At 34.9% G+C, this 17,365-nt stretch overlaps 2 protein-coding genes across 2 annotated transcripts; one reads left to right on the top strand and one right to left on the bottom strand.

Annotated features, from left to right (window-relative positions):
- Positions 1–371: 371 nt before the first annotated feature.
- LOC100263293 (mediator of RNA polymerase II transcription subunit 10b) lies at positions 372–8,894 on the bottom strand. Its single transcript, XM_002280045.3, has 6 exons — positions 8,722–8,894; positions 8,358–8,636; positions 8,177–8,257; positions 7,980–8,082; positions 1,727–1,816; positions 372–657 (listed from the first exon to the last, which is right to left on the bottom strand). The coding sequence occupies exons 2-6, from the start codon at positions 8,594–8,596 to the stop codon at positions 586–588; spliced, it is 585 nt and encodes a 194-aa protein (XP_002280081.1). The 5' UTR covers positions 8,597–8,636; positions 8,722–8,894; the 3' UTR covers positions 372–585.
- A 6,268-nt stretch (positions 8,895–15,162) lies between these two features.
- Positions 15,163–17,100, top strand: LOC100258159 (cytochrome P450 78A3). The gene is made up of 2 exons (XM_002280093.4): positions 15,163–16,180; positions 16,262–17,100. Exons 1-2 carry the CDS (start codon positions 15,218–15,220, stop codon positions 16,877–16,879), a joined length of 1,581 nt encoding a protein of 526 aa, XP_002280129.1. The 5' UTR covers positions 15,163–15,217; the 3' UTR covers positions 16,880–17,100.
- Positions 17,101–17,365: the final 265 nt, after the last annotated feature.

The raw sequence follows: 17,365 nt of genomic DNA, 5'->3' as shown, positions 1-17,365 counted from the left end.
ATTAAATAGAGGCCAAAAAGACAACTCAGTTTCACGTGCACACAGGACATGCAGAAAGACAAAAGACAACCAGATCCAAAAAGGGAATCTTCTACAATTTCAAATCACTCCTGACCAAATACTCTAGAAGAAACTCAAAACTGCCTGTAAAGTTGATGTGGTTATGATCCTATACTATTTTGATGTTTGAAATCCTTCTCTTCGGATCAGAGGGTGATTACATATTGATTCTTTTTTAGTTTTAAAGAGAATTAAAATCAAACAAAGGATGGCATCATGGTGCTTTTTAGAGTTTTGGAACAGAACAATAAGTATATACCATGTTCAAGAAATTCGACAAACAGCACATCCCAAGTTGCAACTATGAAAAATGAACCATCAAAAAGAATTTCCAAATTAACTATTGTGAAGAATTCACAAGTGGGTACATCTCAATTCCTCATTAGCAGGGTTGAAGGAAATTCATCTACAAATGCTGCTACAGTGTATAAAGTAAACCATTTTGCATTGTATACAAAACATGACTATAGACATTGTCAACAATAAGCAGACTATATAAACCTGATCCATCAACAACATGGTCAGCTACAGCTCAGTTTTCACCTTCAAATCTCCATTTGGCAATACGCTTTGTGCTTGTGCAAGTCGTTTTGACTCCTGCATTAATTGAAGCTAATGGCTATTATCACAAACCAGTGAGAATGAAAATACATGCATTGAAACTGATGACTTAAATTGATTACATCCATATTGCTGAGCTATTAAAAAAAACATCCAAATTGTTGAGAATGTCACCATGCTTACAGGGCTATTAATATCAACCAAGTTCCAAGCAAAGCATATAGATAAAAGCTTTCATGCAAATAATACTTGCATATCGAATATAAGGATAATTAGTCTTTGTTAATATCTTTGAATGTAATATGGAAAATAATACTAACAATAAACACTATAATTTGGAGAAAAGAAAGTATTAGATATTTCTAACCATAGAAGAAATTTTAAATGCTCTTTCTTTCCAAACCTACTTGAATATATGTAACTAGTTAGGTAAAAATACAATCTATTTTACTCAACATAAGTTTCCTATATATTGGCTTATAAGCAATAAACTACAGAAATAATACCTCCAAACTTTCCATGAAACTTGAAGAGTTTACATTATAAACCCTCCAGGATTACCATATCTAGGCACTAACATACAAGAAAACTATGCTAACTACAAGTTTAAAGCCAAAATGACAGAAAAATAAGCACTAGAATGCTGCTAAGCAACAGGCTTCTAGCATTTCACTTGTTTCAGAGAAATGAAAATTTTTCATGGTTTTCTTTAGCATCATATAATTCATTGGGTAATATCACATTATTCCATTATAACCATTCATCCTTCCTCCTACATCCTGCAATATATTTCCAGCATATTTTCCACCACAATTCCATAACCGGCCAGTTTATTTTCAGAAAACTCTTCTAACGAAGACCATCTTCCATATCATAAAACACTTGGAAAAATAGCACAATGAAACATGACAAAGGACGATGATATTGACCAGAGACACTCTCATCTGATCTAAAGCAAGATGGAAGTGGAAAAGCTTCTTCAGGTAAGTTTGGCACAAACAGCAGCAGCACAAATTATAATTGCAAGTAAAACTTACAAAGGAATGAAACTGACTGAGAAACTTATCCCACATGATAAAATTTAGGTGAGCTAAATATAACTTACAGCAGCAGAAGCCGCACGTATCTCCCTGTATGATTCCACTTCATCAGGAAATGCTTGCTCAAGTTCCTCCAAGAGATGTCTGCGTAAACCCTGCACAGAACACAAGCAGGAAAGTGTTCAGCATAAAGATATACATGTACAGCCAGCAGACCAAAATCATATCTATGACATCCATGAACAAATAGACTCCAGGTTCTAAAAGAGCTAGTCAAAAAACAAATCAATAATGAAGAAAAGGGATGGAACCAAAGTATGTGTCTTGGACATTATTCTTACTAGCATATAATCAACTCCACATGTGCGAGAATATTCTAACTATTTAAGGAGAAAGTCTGTTCCCAATCCATCATACAGGTCATCTTCACCTTTCCAATTTATTTGAGGTACTATCATTACACAAATACAAGCACTGGTGAAACCTTATAAATTTATAATGTGTTTCCCATAAATAATTTAGTTCATCCCAGAAAGAAAATAATAACAATAATAATATCAATAACAACAACAATAATAATATCAATCATAAGATAGCCAAATATGTAAGGTTACAAGTTTCTTAAGTCAGAAGAGTTTTTCAGCAGCAAATCATTCTGTATGAAGTACATGAAAAGCATTATTGCATAAAGCAATCAAATGTATCCTACCAAGGACAGACAAATGAAATTAACATCATAAAACAGCATCATACAGAATAAAAGGAGGAGGTACTATAATAAAACAATGAGGATGTCATGTCTTGGCGAGTTTCAAAGAAAGGCTTCTTTACAGTTAAATTTTTCTACTCATCCCTAGTTCCATGCATTGGTAGAGAGTTTCCTTCAAGCTTAGTTTGGAATTATTGGGTTCCGAAGAGAGTCGGCTTCTTTGCTTGAGAGGCTATTTGGGGAAGAATTATAACTATGGATCAACTAAAAAGGTGGGATTGGATTTTACCAAGTTGAAGCTTTTTGTGTAAAGCGGATGAAGAATCAACAAATCATGTGCTTATTCACTGTCCCAAGGCAGCCATGATTTGGCACCTTATTTTTGCTCTTTTTGGTGTTCAATGGGTTATGCCCAATTCTATCAAGGAAACCATTCTTAGTTGGAACAGCTCCTTTGGTGGAAAAAAAAAGACAAAAGGTGTGCAATGCAGCCCCTTGATGTTTATTTTGGACCTTATGGAAGGAGAGAGATAGAAAAGTCTTTGAAGATACCAAATTAGCGGATGAAGCTATTTTATGGTTTTTTTGTTTTTTTTTTTGTTTTACATGTTTTCGGATTTGGTTAGGGTGCATGTAGATTGTACATCATGGTCCATTTTCGATTTCATTAATTGGTTAGGATGTAAGTAAGGGGGTGATTTTTTGCTATTCCTTTTCTTTTTGACCTTGTTGCCTTGTATACATCGTGTATAATTTCAGGTGTACATCAGGCTTTCTTAATACAATTACTTTTACTTATAAAAAAAAGGTACTGTAATAAAACAAAAGGAGAAATTCTCTGCCAAGTCATCAAAGTAAAAATGGCACTTCCCAGATGCATAACAGACACCATTTTCATTTTTCAAGTCCTTTATGGTACGTGGTATCCTCAAACTCAACAACTTCCAGATTGACAATCCACACGGTTCACTATTCCCTCAAATAAAGCTACTTTAGCAAAAGAGGGAAAATTAAGTTATCCTTCAAAACCAGAATCCCATCCTCTAATGGTATAATACATGTATAGGCAGTAGATCAAAACCATTCCTCCTATACCCAGATGATACCATGAACAAAGAGAATATAGGTTATCAAAAAGATGGGTAAAACAACAAATGAATATTAAGGCAAGAGATGGAACTAAAGTATGTGAATTATACATAATGCACTAGCTCTTACTATAATATTATCAATTTTTACATGTGGCAGAAAATTCTGATCATTTATAAAGAAACTCTATTTCTAGTCCTCCATATAACTCAATTGTTGTCTTAACAATTTATTTGAGGTATTATATATTAAACAAATGCAAGCATTGATGAAACCTTACAATATGCTTTCCCCAAAAAGAATTTAGTTTAAAACATTAAAGAAAACAACAACATACTCTGATTTCATTTTGCCTAACAGGAAAAACTTAACCAAATATGTGAGGTTACAAGTTCCAGGCTTCAGAAGAGTTTTTAGTAGCAAATCATTCTGTATGAAGTACATGAAAAACACAGCTACATAGAGCAATCAAATTTTGGTGTCCTACCTACCGACACAAAAGTACAACTTTTTTTTAATAGATAAAGACACAAAAACCATCAAACACCCCCTACAAAAAGCCTAACCAATCCATAAATTCTAACACCAACAAAGAACCGTCACCAATATACAATTTAATCCAATCCCCAAAAAGGTTCAAAAAAGAAGTTGTGAAACCAAGGTTTGGTTAATCTTGATTTTGATGATAACAAAACAAGGTTTAGAACTAATGATCATATTTCAAGTATGATTAGGCAAGACGACTTCCAAAGTGGCAATCCAAAGGCAAATCAAGCCAAGGAGAAATCATGAAGAAGAAGACCACCTCAAAGAGAAGAATTTTTCAAGACCAAAGCTTCTTAAAATCTCTTTGTACGGTTGTTGGTGCACTAGGACTTTCATGCATTTCATTCTTTATTTATGCACCAAAATCATCCAAGAGTAATATTGTTTTAAATATCTTAAGAATTGAATGATTTCATGTTTTCAACTAAAACCTTGTATTAAATGATTTTCAAACTTGTGTTAAAAGGTTTTAAGTTGAAAAAGGTTGAGTGTTGAGCCAAAAAAATGGCTCAACCGGTCGACCGGTTGTGCTTGTCCGGTCGAGGACCGGTTGAGGGAGGCCAAAAAGTTTCTCTCTCTCCCAATGGCCTTCTCTTCCCAGTCAAGGTCCGGTTGAGGCCCAACAGTCACTTTTCCTAACGGCTAGTCAACCGGTCGACCCCTAACTCGATCGGTCGAACCCCCAACGGCTAGTTTGGCTTTTTTCTTCTATAAAAAGGCTCCAATCTTCATTGTTTCATGAGCTAAACCTTCCCAAATCATTATTAATTATATTTGAGCCTTGAAAGAGTGTTTTTGAGTGCATCATTGTTTCATAACTTGCATATCTTTAGTGCACCATTCAATCCTAGTTTTTCTTGTATCTTTGAACCTAAAGTTGTATTACTAGGATTTTTTGTGAGATCAATCTTTGTATATCTTTGAGAGGAATTTTCTCAAGTGAGGGGTATCACTTAAGAGGATGTTCAAGAGTGGGATAACTCTTGAGAAGTGTAAAGGGTGTTTGGAGTCAAAAGTCCAAGAGGGTGAATTGAAACCATAATCCAATTGTAAAGAGATTGGAAGCTTGGTTGAAGTTTCAAGATAGTGGAACCCTCACTCGGTTAGGAGGTTGAGGAGAGTGGACGTAGGCAAGGAAGTGCCGAACCACTATAAACTCTCGTGTTTGCACTCTCTCTTCCCTAACTCTTTTAAATTATATGCAATTGTGTTTATTTTGTTTATTATATATTTGCATATAATTGTCTCTTATTTTTGCATAGTTTAAATTTGTGGAAAAGAGACCATCATCCTATTTACCCCCCCTCTAGGGTGATTACCATAGTTTGGATTAGCCTCAAATTCCTATCAGAGGTTTTAATTGTTTGGTCTAAGCTTTCACAATTATTGAAGGCTCTCCTATTTCTCTCCCTCAAGATGGTCCAAAAATATGCATAACATGACAACCTGGTAAGCCTTTTTTTCTTTTTCTCCCAACAAAATAACCACACCATCTTAAGAGAAATTCCCCAACTAAAGAATGCATCATTCACTGTACAGCAAACAAAGCAAAAACCAATTGCCACAAGTTGTGCGCTTTCATGTAATGAAGGAGAATATGATCATCCATTTCTTCATCTTCTTTGCACATATAACATCTATTAGGGATCCTCCACCCCTTTTTCTGAGCTGATCCAAAGTCAAAATCTTACCATGTAGCTTTCCAAGCAAAGAAGCTAACTATTACTAAGACTCAAGAATTTCAAACTATATCATGGGAGAAAGGCTTCACACTCCTACTAGCCAAAGAGGAGTAGAAAGACTTAATTGAGAAGTTACCATTCTTTGACCCTAATCACACCATAGTATCCTCAAAACCCGACCTAATGGACTGGTCATACAATCTCCCAAAAAATACATCAACCTCCTCTAGCTCCCAATCATGCAACTGTCTAACAAACCTAAGGCCCCAGCTACCCACACACAAATACAATCAATATCATAAATTAAAATTATACAGAATTAAAGATGTTGTACCACAAGAACACAATTAAGCAACTCCCTACCAAGTTATCAAAATAAAAATGACAACTCTTAGATACATAATAAGCATTGCTTTCATTTTGAAGTCCTCTATGTTATGTTGTATTCTCAAACTTAACTTCCACATTTACATCCCACAAGGCTGAATTGCCCACATTTTCTTTTTGCTTTTTTTTTTTTTTTTTTTCTGATAAGCAAGAAGGCAAATATTTTTTTTTTTTTGATAAATGAGCGCAAAATATATATTAAAAAAAAAAGGGAACCAAAAGGCACGGCCAAATAGAGAGAGAACAAAAAAAAAACAACCTCTCCCTCCTTCAACTAGAACCCACCCAATCTACAAAATCAAAAAGAGACATTGAATCTTTTTCAATGTGTAAGCTAACATGAAACAAAATTACTAAGAAATGAGTGTTTCAATGTTTGAGTTGAGTACTCTTTGTTTTTAAACATTCTTTGGTTTCTTTCCTTCCAAATTGTCCAAAAAAATGCAAAGGAAAGTTGTTCTCCAAACCTTCTTATGATTTCTCCCAACAAAGAGACCATGCTAACCTAAAAAAGTGTCTCCAAATAGAAGAAAGAACCCAAGTAATGTTGAGCATAGAAAACAAAAGTTGGAATAGCGCCCTTACTACAGCACAATGAATGAGAATGTGATATATCGTTTCCTCTTCATATTTGCAAAGAACACATCTATTCGCCAACGCCCACCCTCTCTTCTAAATCCAGTCCATGGTCAACACTTTGCCTCAACTAGTTTCTCGTTCAAAAACATGCTATTGGAGGGGCCCAACAATTCCAAATGATGACTACTAGGAAGGAAGTTGCAGGCTCCAACTTCAGAATGGAATAAAAAATGTTGTTAGGGAAAACCCCTTTCATAGAACCTAGCCATACCACTCTATCCTTCACTTCCCTTTTCACGAAATTTCCTTGAAGCCTTGAGAAAAAAACCTCTATATCTTTTAGCTCCCAATCATTCAAATGTGTAATGAAGCAAGGATTGCAATGGTCATGCTCACCCACACATCTGCCACCTAAGCCCCTTGTAACGCATTTAAGACATACAAGGAAGGAAAAACCATAGATAAGGGTTCTTTCCGACACCTTTTGTACTTCCAAAACTTCAGCCTCTTCCCATCTCTCACCATAAAGGATACTGTACTGCCAACCAAGTCTCATCCCTTCCTAATGGTTTTCCAAACCCCAACCCCATATACTTCCGTTATTTGCACAAACACCAACCCCTCATCCTTCCTGTACTTTCCTTCAATGACATTTTTAAAAAAAGCTTCCCCCTTTGATGCATATCTCCAACATCATTTTCCCAAGATAACCCTATTAAGTGAAGGACTCCTAGGCCACCCTTAGTTTTCTCCCTATAAACAATCAGTCATTTAACCAAATGAATCTTTTTTTTCCAAAGCCCATCCTTCCTAAAGAAAGTCTATCTGAATTTTCTTAAGCCTTGATCCGACCTTTCTGGGCACCTTAAATAAAGACATGAAATATATGGGCAAACTAGACAATGAACTTCATATTAGGGTAAGTCTCGTTCCCTTCAAAATATATTTGCCTCTTCCATAAATTCAGATAGCCGCCAGAACCCTTCAACACCTAATATACGAGAAAACCGTCATCTGTGGAAGAAAATCCTAAAGTCAAGCTAATTATTATTTGAGTTCTAGCAGCATTTTCTAGGTAAATGCACATAGACATTTTTTCCATAAGATTGTCCATTTGGGAATGATTGTGAGAGGACTAGAAGTGCTTCCTACACTTTTCAATGGAAATTAGGTATTCAGAAAATTTTTAATTCTGCCTTGCAGATTACCAAATTGTCACTCATAAATAAAATATAAAGGGGAAAGGTAAATAGAATTATCCTCATTGATGAAATCTGGAAGCTCAGAATTCTCATGACATCAACTGGAAATAGAGTTAGAAACTACCTTGAAGGAGTCCGTTTTGCCTTTGGTGATCTGATTCTTTGCAATGCAGCTATTCAAAACATCCCTCGTGAATTCATCAGGATTCTTCCCCTCATCAATTAAGCTGTGCGTAAATCAATTCGTTAACAGAAAGATATGAAAACCTTAAAAAAAATTACAATACGAATAATCATGAAAAGCAAAAGGCAACGACTCACTTGAGCACTTCCATGGGAACCTGGATGTTGCACTTCTCAGACAACTTAGTCATGTTATCAAGCTCCGAGACAAGCGCATTCCTGAAAAATCCAACCACAACCAAAAAATAACAACAACAGCTCAGAATCATAAACCAACCTCCAAGTTACAAGAAAAAACTAGGGTTCGGCCAGGCTTTACAGGCGTTGGAGGAGAGGAAGCTGAGAGGCCACGTTGAAGGAGGAGACTGTCAGGTAGAGCTGATGGAGAAGTCCCAGCGTCTTCTGGATCGAGTTGATGACCTGATTCAGGTTTTGCTTCGGATCTTCCGAACCTGCCCCTGCAGTTGCCGCCGCTGCTGCGGCGTTGATTTGCGGAATTGTAATACCATTTCCACCACTCACGCCAGTTCCTGAAGCTGCGTTTTGCGACGATTCCATCTCCTTAGTTCTCAGATTCGCCGAATCGCTGAGCTGAAGTCTAGAAAACCTCAATTGTTGCGAATTTCAAGAATTAGAATCCAAAAATTGGGTTTCCGTGCGAGTGTAATTGTACAGAGAAGCACCTTTTCAGACTTATTGTGGTCGCTGGAACCCTAGAACGAAAGACAGAGCGAAAGAGACGATGAAAGTATGAATCTACCACGCTTTGGGGAAAAACCGAAGAAAACTGAAAAGCTGAGAGGCTAAAGCCACGTCGTTTCAATTGGGCAGCGAACCGGAGGATAGCCCAATGGACTGTTCGGGCCAGTTGTCCCTTTAGCCCTATATTTATGCTGAGAGCTTCACCCCCAGTGGGTTGGAGGCCCAAATGAATCTTAGCACCAGATTTCACTCAGGCTGTTTGGCCCAAAAACCTGAGCCAGATCTCTCTATCTGGAGGCCCTTACACACAGCGGCCCCATATTAACAATGGAAGTCTAAAGGCCCAAATATATGGACATGAAATGTAAAGACAAAACTATCGTCGAAGTAAATTAGGAAATGTGAATATGTTTATTGGTCCATCTTATACTCTCACTTCTTTGCTCTCCCCTTTCGATCTCCAAATGTCACATTTATTTCACCTCTTTCATTTCTTTTTTAAAAGTATTTTAATAATTTTCCATTTCTCTTTTTGTTAAAAAAAAAGGGAAAAGAAAAAAAAAACTTATTAATAAACTTTTAGTTATATCTTTTTAATTTTTTATTTTTCTAATTTAATTTAACTTTTATATTTTATAATTGAATAAGTTAAAATTTAAGTAAAAAAAATATTCTCTATAATTTTAATTTATTTTTAGTTTTATTTTTTATTTTATTATTAATAATATAACATTTTAGTAACATTGTTGAAAGTAATTAACAAAACTTTCATTAAAATTTGATATCAGTAATAGTATTTTTAAAAAGTAATTTTCACATATTGAAAGAGAGTAATAACTATTTTTTTTTTATTTTTTGCATATACTTTAGAATTTTAATATGATATATTGTTATTATATGAAATAAAAATCATGTTGAAATCATTTAAAAATAAATTTAATATTTTCATTTTAAATTATATTTTAGAAAATAATTTTAAAATTATATGATGATATTAACTTTCCAAATCCATATTTTACTTTACTTGGGTTTAATTTATTTATTTTCATCATTTAAAAAATAAAAATAAAAAAATCATTGGAGGATTAAAAGCCTAAAAAAAAAAACAACATAAGTAAGGTAGATGATATGATACAACATAGTCACAAAATATAAATTCATTTTATAGGATTTGAAGTCTTTGGGTTTTTTTTTTTTTTTTTTTTTTGTATTACAAGAAAATTATATCCTTAAACTCAATTATAAATATTTGTTAACCCTTGAATTAATTTTTACATTTTTTATGGACTTACACCCATTATTAGCTTTATTTGCTCCTGAAGTATAATTGCTCCATAATTATATTGATATTATTTTTTAAAAATAATGACTTTAATTTTAACTGTAAATAAAAATCAATACATTTTTTATATATTTTTTTCATATGTAAGTTTAAGAAATATTTGGTAAAATTTTTATAATACCGATATTATCGATAAAAAATAATGACTTTGAATTAAAAAATTGGGTAATTTGTGTGTTGCCCTGTCCTTTGGTGCAAGTGTGATAGTCAAAGTGGGTCAAGTTGATGAAGAATTTCAAATAGGGTAATGAAAGGATGAAAACCAAGATTTGATCTGGATGAAATCTTGGGAATGAATCAACAAAGAAATTATAATGGTGATGAATTGAAGTGATGGGGGAAGCATCTGTAATGGGCCTCCAATCGAGTGATTCTCGCCATGGTTGTTTCACACCAACCATTTAAAATATATGGGATTTAATGATGAGAATGGAAGTGGATATTGAGACATACAATCAATGAAGGGAGGGAGTGGTGGCGAACTTTAAGGATTCAAGTCCAATATAATTAAGTCACTCATTCAACAACTCTTTTGATCGAATCAATTAAAGCCTCGTGGGAAGAATAAAGCCTCTTTCCCTTTTGTTTTATTTCATTAGATTTCTTTCCCACAAACTTAGTGCTCCCTTCTTCAAGTCTCTTTTCTTACATGCTACCTAATTCAATGTCCCTTTCAAATGTTACACCCTATTTTATTCTTCAAAGAATATAAACATGGAAGACAAAACAATATGATATTTGGAGAATTTTGTTAAATATACACGATCTTGCTTGACTTCTAAAGTGATTTTCATATCTTTTTTCTTAAGGTCTTGTTTGGATTCATTTTTAAGAAGCTAAAAAAAACCTTGTTTTGTTTTCGAGCTGAAAATGTGAATATTTTTAAATGATTAACTTATAAATGATGAGATGAGATAGAATTAAAAGTCTGTTTGATAATGATTTTAGGAAGTGTAAAACCTTGCATCTGTCCAAGTATAAATTCATTTCTCATCTAGATATCAGATGGAAAAAAGGGTCATCCGGGCAATATTCATATTCATTACGTAAGTAATAAATATTTCAAACCGTTCCGACATGAGCAATCATGAACATAAACACCTAACTTTAAGCATAAAAGTCGTGATTTGCATGACTAATTGTTAACATTTTAAGCATTAAAAATGCGTACAAAACATTACAACTCTATCAGAATAAAAAGTCATTAGACATCAAATTCGAGTATGGAATAAGCCACCTAAAAGGTTATTGTTCGCCTCTTTCAAATATTAACTTAAGTTTCGGAGGGGTATGCTCAGAAAAATCATCCAAAATTTGCTTCTCATATTCAACTTCGAGAAAAACCATGAATCTCCATACTTTTCTAAAGTGTGGGACCATATTTGAAAGTTATATTTAACTTTTAACCCTTACAAATATAACTTTAACATGAAAAGCAAAATGGGGTTGCTTCCTAAGTAAGTTACTCTTTAGCTTATACAAGAAGGTTTCATATTAAATTAAATTTCCTTTTACCAATATTATATTTTAAAATTATGATTAAAGCTTGTGTTTCCTCTCTAGCATCTAATTAATTGGGGTGGAAAACTCCCACTTTTGGTTTTTAGGATATTTTTCTTTGGTTAAAATTTTAAAATAAATACATCAAAATTAAATTTATTTTTAATAAAAACACAAATTAGAAATTAAAGGGCTATTTGGTAATCATATGAACATAGTTTTCTATTCAATAAAAAAAATAAGAAAACATATTTGACAATCAAAAATAAAAAACAGTTTTCCATTATTGGAAACAAAAAAAAATGGTGTTTTCACATAACATATTTTAATTGTTTTTCATTGTTTTAATTACACAAATATGGAGAATGACTAAAAATAAAGCATTATAAGTAAAAATATTTTTAAAACATATTTAAAAATATAGAAAAATGTATTAGAAAAACTTTACATTTCGAAACAAATATTTGTTTTACAAAATATTAAATAACAGTTATTAAAAGTAGTTACCTGAGTATCCAAGTTGGGTTAATCCAATCCAATCCAACCAAATAAGAAATAAGGGAGGCAGTTTTTGGGAACTACCAAAAACGTTCTGGACACCACCTCAATAAAAGGAGAATTCTCTTTTTCACTTTTACTTTTCTCTAAGAAAAAAAAAACAGACTATAAGAATTTCGGAAGAAAAATCCTTTAAAAAAAAAAAGTGAAAGGGTTTTATGTTATGAAATGATTCTCAATTTTAGTGTGGTTCCATTCACAATTTAAAGTGAAAAATTAAAGGATGAAACAACTTTTTTTAGATTTGGGCAATTCAAAAAGGCAATCTGAAGTTTTTCTATAAAAACTATTTTTAAAAAATTATTTTAAAAAACAGTTACCACCACAAGCCTAAAACCACACTAAATATATAAAGTAAAAACCAACATAAGATTGTGGTCCAGTCAAGTTATGGAATCAATGCTATGGAAAGACAAACATAAGCATCTTGTAAAAAAAGCTTCCCAAACAAGAATGGAGTCCATGAAACATAATTTAGTGTTAATATAAAGCAAAAAAAAAAAAAAAAAATGAAAAACATTCAAAGATTCAGATTTGGGACAAGTTGATTTAAATTTGGACCTTAAAAAATCCCATATTAAGCCACTAAGTACGCTTGAATACAAATGGAGTGGAATCGAATCATTGCATTTTTCCTTTTTTTAACTTTCACAAGTTGATGATGATGGACTCAATATTATCCATTAAACCCATAGTATTTCATTAACTCAACACAAGAATCGAAAGAAAGGATATGGAGAAGAAGAATATTCTAATGGGGCACTTGCATTTAGTAATAATAAAATGTGTCGAAAACTTTATGAAAGATTAGTGAGATTGGATTTGCTTTAAGGATATCTAAGGTTTTAAAATAATGTGAAACGAGGTTAGTTGATTACGTTGCCTTCCACGATTATATGCTTCTTTTGAATTTATGTCGTCTTCAAAGGCATATGCATAGATTTAGGCATTGTGTTTCTTCTTTAAAGATTTATATATATATTTATGTATGACTATACGAATGTGATATCCCACATGAAAAGCTTCAATTATATGGTAATTTTGATTCTATGTAGAAAATATTTACAAAAATAATTTGATTTTTATATGTTTTAAAAATAACTTTTATATATAGTGTTTTTCATATTTATTCAAACAATAGAAAATATTAGAAAAATAAAATACAATTAAAATTAGTAAAATTTTTATATATTTTTAAATTATTTAATCTTTATATTAAGAGTTAAAATAAGTTAAATAAATTTAAAATATTATATAAAAATAATTTAAAATTAAAATTTTTTTTTCATTCTTTTTGTCCTTCAATTTTTTTTTTCTATTTTCTTTTTCTTATAGTTTTTTTTTTTCAAATTTTTGGAAACCAAACAAAACCTACATTTCACATTTATATTCTCCCATAATGAATACAATATAAGAGATTTTTTTATTCCTTTTTATAGGATTTTTCTTTTTTATTTCCAGTTTTTTGGGATATCTAAACAGATTTAAGTGGGAAAAAAAGCAAAAAATATATATATATATATATTTTAAATTATTTATTATATTTAATTTTTCTTGATATGTTCAATTTGCTATGATTCGGAATGTTTCTATTCTTTCTTTCTATCAAATTAATTTCAGATTGTTGACTTCGCAGGTCAATGGGCTTGTTGGGATTTTCAACATGACCCCACTTTAGAATGATCATAATGTTCATGGGGTTTTGCAATCGTGAAGAAGAAAAGAGGACATTTTGGGAAATAAAAAAAAGTAACGCGGGAGTGCCACGATTCCAGCAAGACCCTGAGTGGGCGAGCATAATACCCTTGGATTTGACACGCGTCAAGCAGGCAGGGAGGGTCCACGGAGGCAATGACCACTCAGCCCAAAGGGCTTAGTGTCTATACGTCGAAGGTCCATTACTCCATGCGGGGCCTTCATGCAGGACACGATACCCTCCCCATCACCCTCCTTCATCAGCCACTTGTCACCATCACACCCTGATATCTATTCCCTCTGTCTCCTCTCCTCCCACTCTCACCTCCGCCGCGTGAAGGACACACGAACGTCACCCTTTTCTCATGACCGCAAGTTTGTAACATGGCGTTTTATTATGGGCCCTCTCATTGATAAAGGTTTCCACCACGCTACCTGTTTTGTTTTTTTGTTTTAAACAAGAAGAATCCACTTTTCAATAACTATTTCATTAAAATTAGTTTAATAAATATAAAATTCCAATTAAACTAAAAAATATATATATAAGAATTTTAAATAAATTTTATTTTTTTAATAAACAAATAAATATTTGATTAAATTCAACGTGACTTCGAGTCACTTCCCCACAATTTATATTTTTATTTCGGACATAACTAACATATCATTTAGACAATCCAAACATTGTAAATGTATATAAAATCGAATCGAATCATATTACAAATTTTTATATAAACTATTGTAAGGATAATAAAAGAAAAAACCAAATATGAATCATAGAATCTCACCTCGAAGTCAATTTTTAGACATGCCGAATATGGGTTTGTTTGTGGCCAATGTGGTGTAAGATTTAATGCAAATTGAAATTTTTTAAGATGGGAAATGGTGAGAGGATTGAAATGTGGATAAAAAGTATGAAGTGGTAAGTTTTTTTATTGATAAATATCATTAATTTTACCTCATGTCATCGTCAGACAGTATATCACAGGTGATTAGCAATATGATAATGATTAAAAAATGATAAAGGGCACTGAATCGTGGGCCATACTATTTTTATCGGCCAAAAATTAGTCTTGACTCTTGGGTACGTGAGTTATTGCTCAACAGCTCTGCTGATGTTGGAAACCTGGTCACGCGCTTTGAGGGAGCGCGTGGGAATATCTGGATTTCCGTTATGTTTTATTGGCGGCGCACACTGATATTTCTATAACTTCCACTCTTTTTTTCCGTTATACGGTCGTGCCGCCCCTGTTTAACGGTTACTTTTTTTAATTCCATTAAAGCCCTTATTCACTCTATATATGGGTCTATATAAAGGGGCTCTTCTTCATAGTAGTACCCAAAAAAGGAAATAGAAATACAACTGGGTTTGGTTGAGTTCCGCCATGGGAACACAGGTTGAGAGCTTGTGGGTTTTGGCTCTTGCTGCCAAATGCAGAGCTTTCTCTTCTGAAACTGTCCTCGTTTTTGGGTTTGCGCTGTGTTTGGTTTGGTTTGCTGTGGTTTTGTCCCACTGGGCTTACCCGGGAGGCCAAGCTTGGGGGAGGTACTGGAGCAAGAGAGGAAGTAAAGCTGAGGCCATCATCCCAGGGCCGCGAGGGCTTCCAGTGGTGGGGAGCATGAGTCTCATGGTGAACCTCGCTCATCACAACCTCGCGGCTGCTGCCGAGCGGCTAGGAGCGATGAGGCTCATGGCGTTCAGCCTTGGCGAGACTCGAGCCATCGTTACGAGCAACCCAGACGTGGCGAAAGAGATTTTGAACAGCTCGGCGTTTGCGGATCGGCCAGTGAAGGAGTGTGCGTACAGTCTGATGTTCAACCGCGCAATTGGATTCGCTCCCTATGGAGTTTACTGGCGAACCCTGCGGAGAATTGCCGCCACCCATCTCTTCTCTCCCAAACAAATCACTGCCTCGGAGACTCAGAGGTCCGAAATCGCTGCCCAGATGGTGTCACTCGTTGGCAGCTGTATTGGAGACATCCGCGTCCGCGATATTCTGAAGCGAGCTTCACTTCACCACATGATGTCCTCCGTATTCGGAAGCAAATACCGACTGGGTTCCTCAAATTCCGAAACGGATGAACTTAGTAGACTCGTCGAAGAAGGCTACGATCTCCTTGGCAAGCTCAACTGGTCCGACCACCTCCCTTGGCTTGCAGGGCTCGACCCTCAGAAAATCCGATTCAGATGCTCCAAACTCGTCCCCAGAGTGAATCGGTTCGTGAACCGGATCATCACTGAACATAGAGCTCAACCCGGCCCAACAACCCGAGATTTCGTCGATGTCCTACTCTCCCTTCAACAACCCGATAAGTTGTTGGATTCCGATATAATCGCCGTCTTATGGGTAATAACAATAACAATTAAAATATATTAAGTTTTTTTTTTGTTCATCATTTCTGAAATTATTTAATTTGTTTTTTAATAGGAGATGATATTTCGGGGAACGGATACGGTGGCAGTTTTGATAGAGTGGATACTCGCAAGGATGGTACTCCACCCTGAGTGCCAATCAAGGGTCCACGATGAGCTGGATAGGGTGGTCGGAAAGTCACGGCCGGTGAAGGAATCCGACATTCCGGCGATGGTATACCTGGCGGCGGTCGTGAAGGAGGTTCTGAGGCTGCACCCACCGGGCCCACTGCTCTCGTGGGCCCGTTTATCAATCACAGATACCACGGTGGATGGCTATCACGTGCCTGCCGGGTCCACAGCGATGGTTAACATGTGGGCCATCACACGGGATCCACGAGTGTGGTCAGATCCACTCGACTTCACGCCCGACAGATTCGTGACCACCCCTGCTGACGTGGAATTCTCCTTGTTTGGATCCGATCTCAGGCTCGCTCCATTCGGGTCGGGCAGAAGAACCTGCCCCGGAAAGACCCTTGGCTTGACCACAGCCACCTTTTGGGTGGCGTCGCTGTTACATGAGTTCGAGTGGGTTCCATCCGACCCAAACCCGGTGGATCTATCCGAAGTGCTGAGGCTATCCTGCGAAATGGCACACCCTCTGACTGTGAGGGTGCGGCCCAGGCGAATATGATAGCTCAGATTAGATTCCAACATGATGTAAATACATGCAAGTGGCTTTAGATCTCAACCGTCCACTCCACCTCCTCCTCCTCTTTTCCTTTTTTGTGAGTCGAATGTTTTGCCATGCTAGCTAGCATAAAGTGTACTTTTTCTTTTCTTTCATGTACACCATATATGTGGCAGTGTATCCTAAGTTCAACTCCTTAAATCGCATCCTTCTTCTTGGAATCATGTTGACGCATTTTAATTTAAGTAAAAAGACCCCGGGAGATTCAAAATCATCCATAGATTAAACTAAGATTGGTATAAATCACATGTTTATTGATATAAGTAAACATCGTGAGACAAAAAGAGATTGACAAGACAGAAAGCAAACAACGTGAGTAATATTCAAATATTAGAAAAATATACTTGTAATAGTAATTATGACTCTGCATATTTCGAATATAATAAAAGAACTAAGATCCACATGTCATTCTATAATTTACATAATATG

The sequence above is a fragment of the Vitis vinifera genome, chromosome 2, assembly GCF_030704535.1.
Source record: "Vitis vinifera cultivar Pinot Noir 40024 chromosome 2, ASM3070453v1".
Taxonomy (NCBI): domain Eukaryota; kingdom Viridiplantae; phylum Streptophyta; class Magnoliopsida; order Vitales; family Vitaceae; genus Vitis; species Vitis vinifera.
This window is presented reverse-complemented; position numbering and strand designations above follow the sequence as displayed.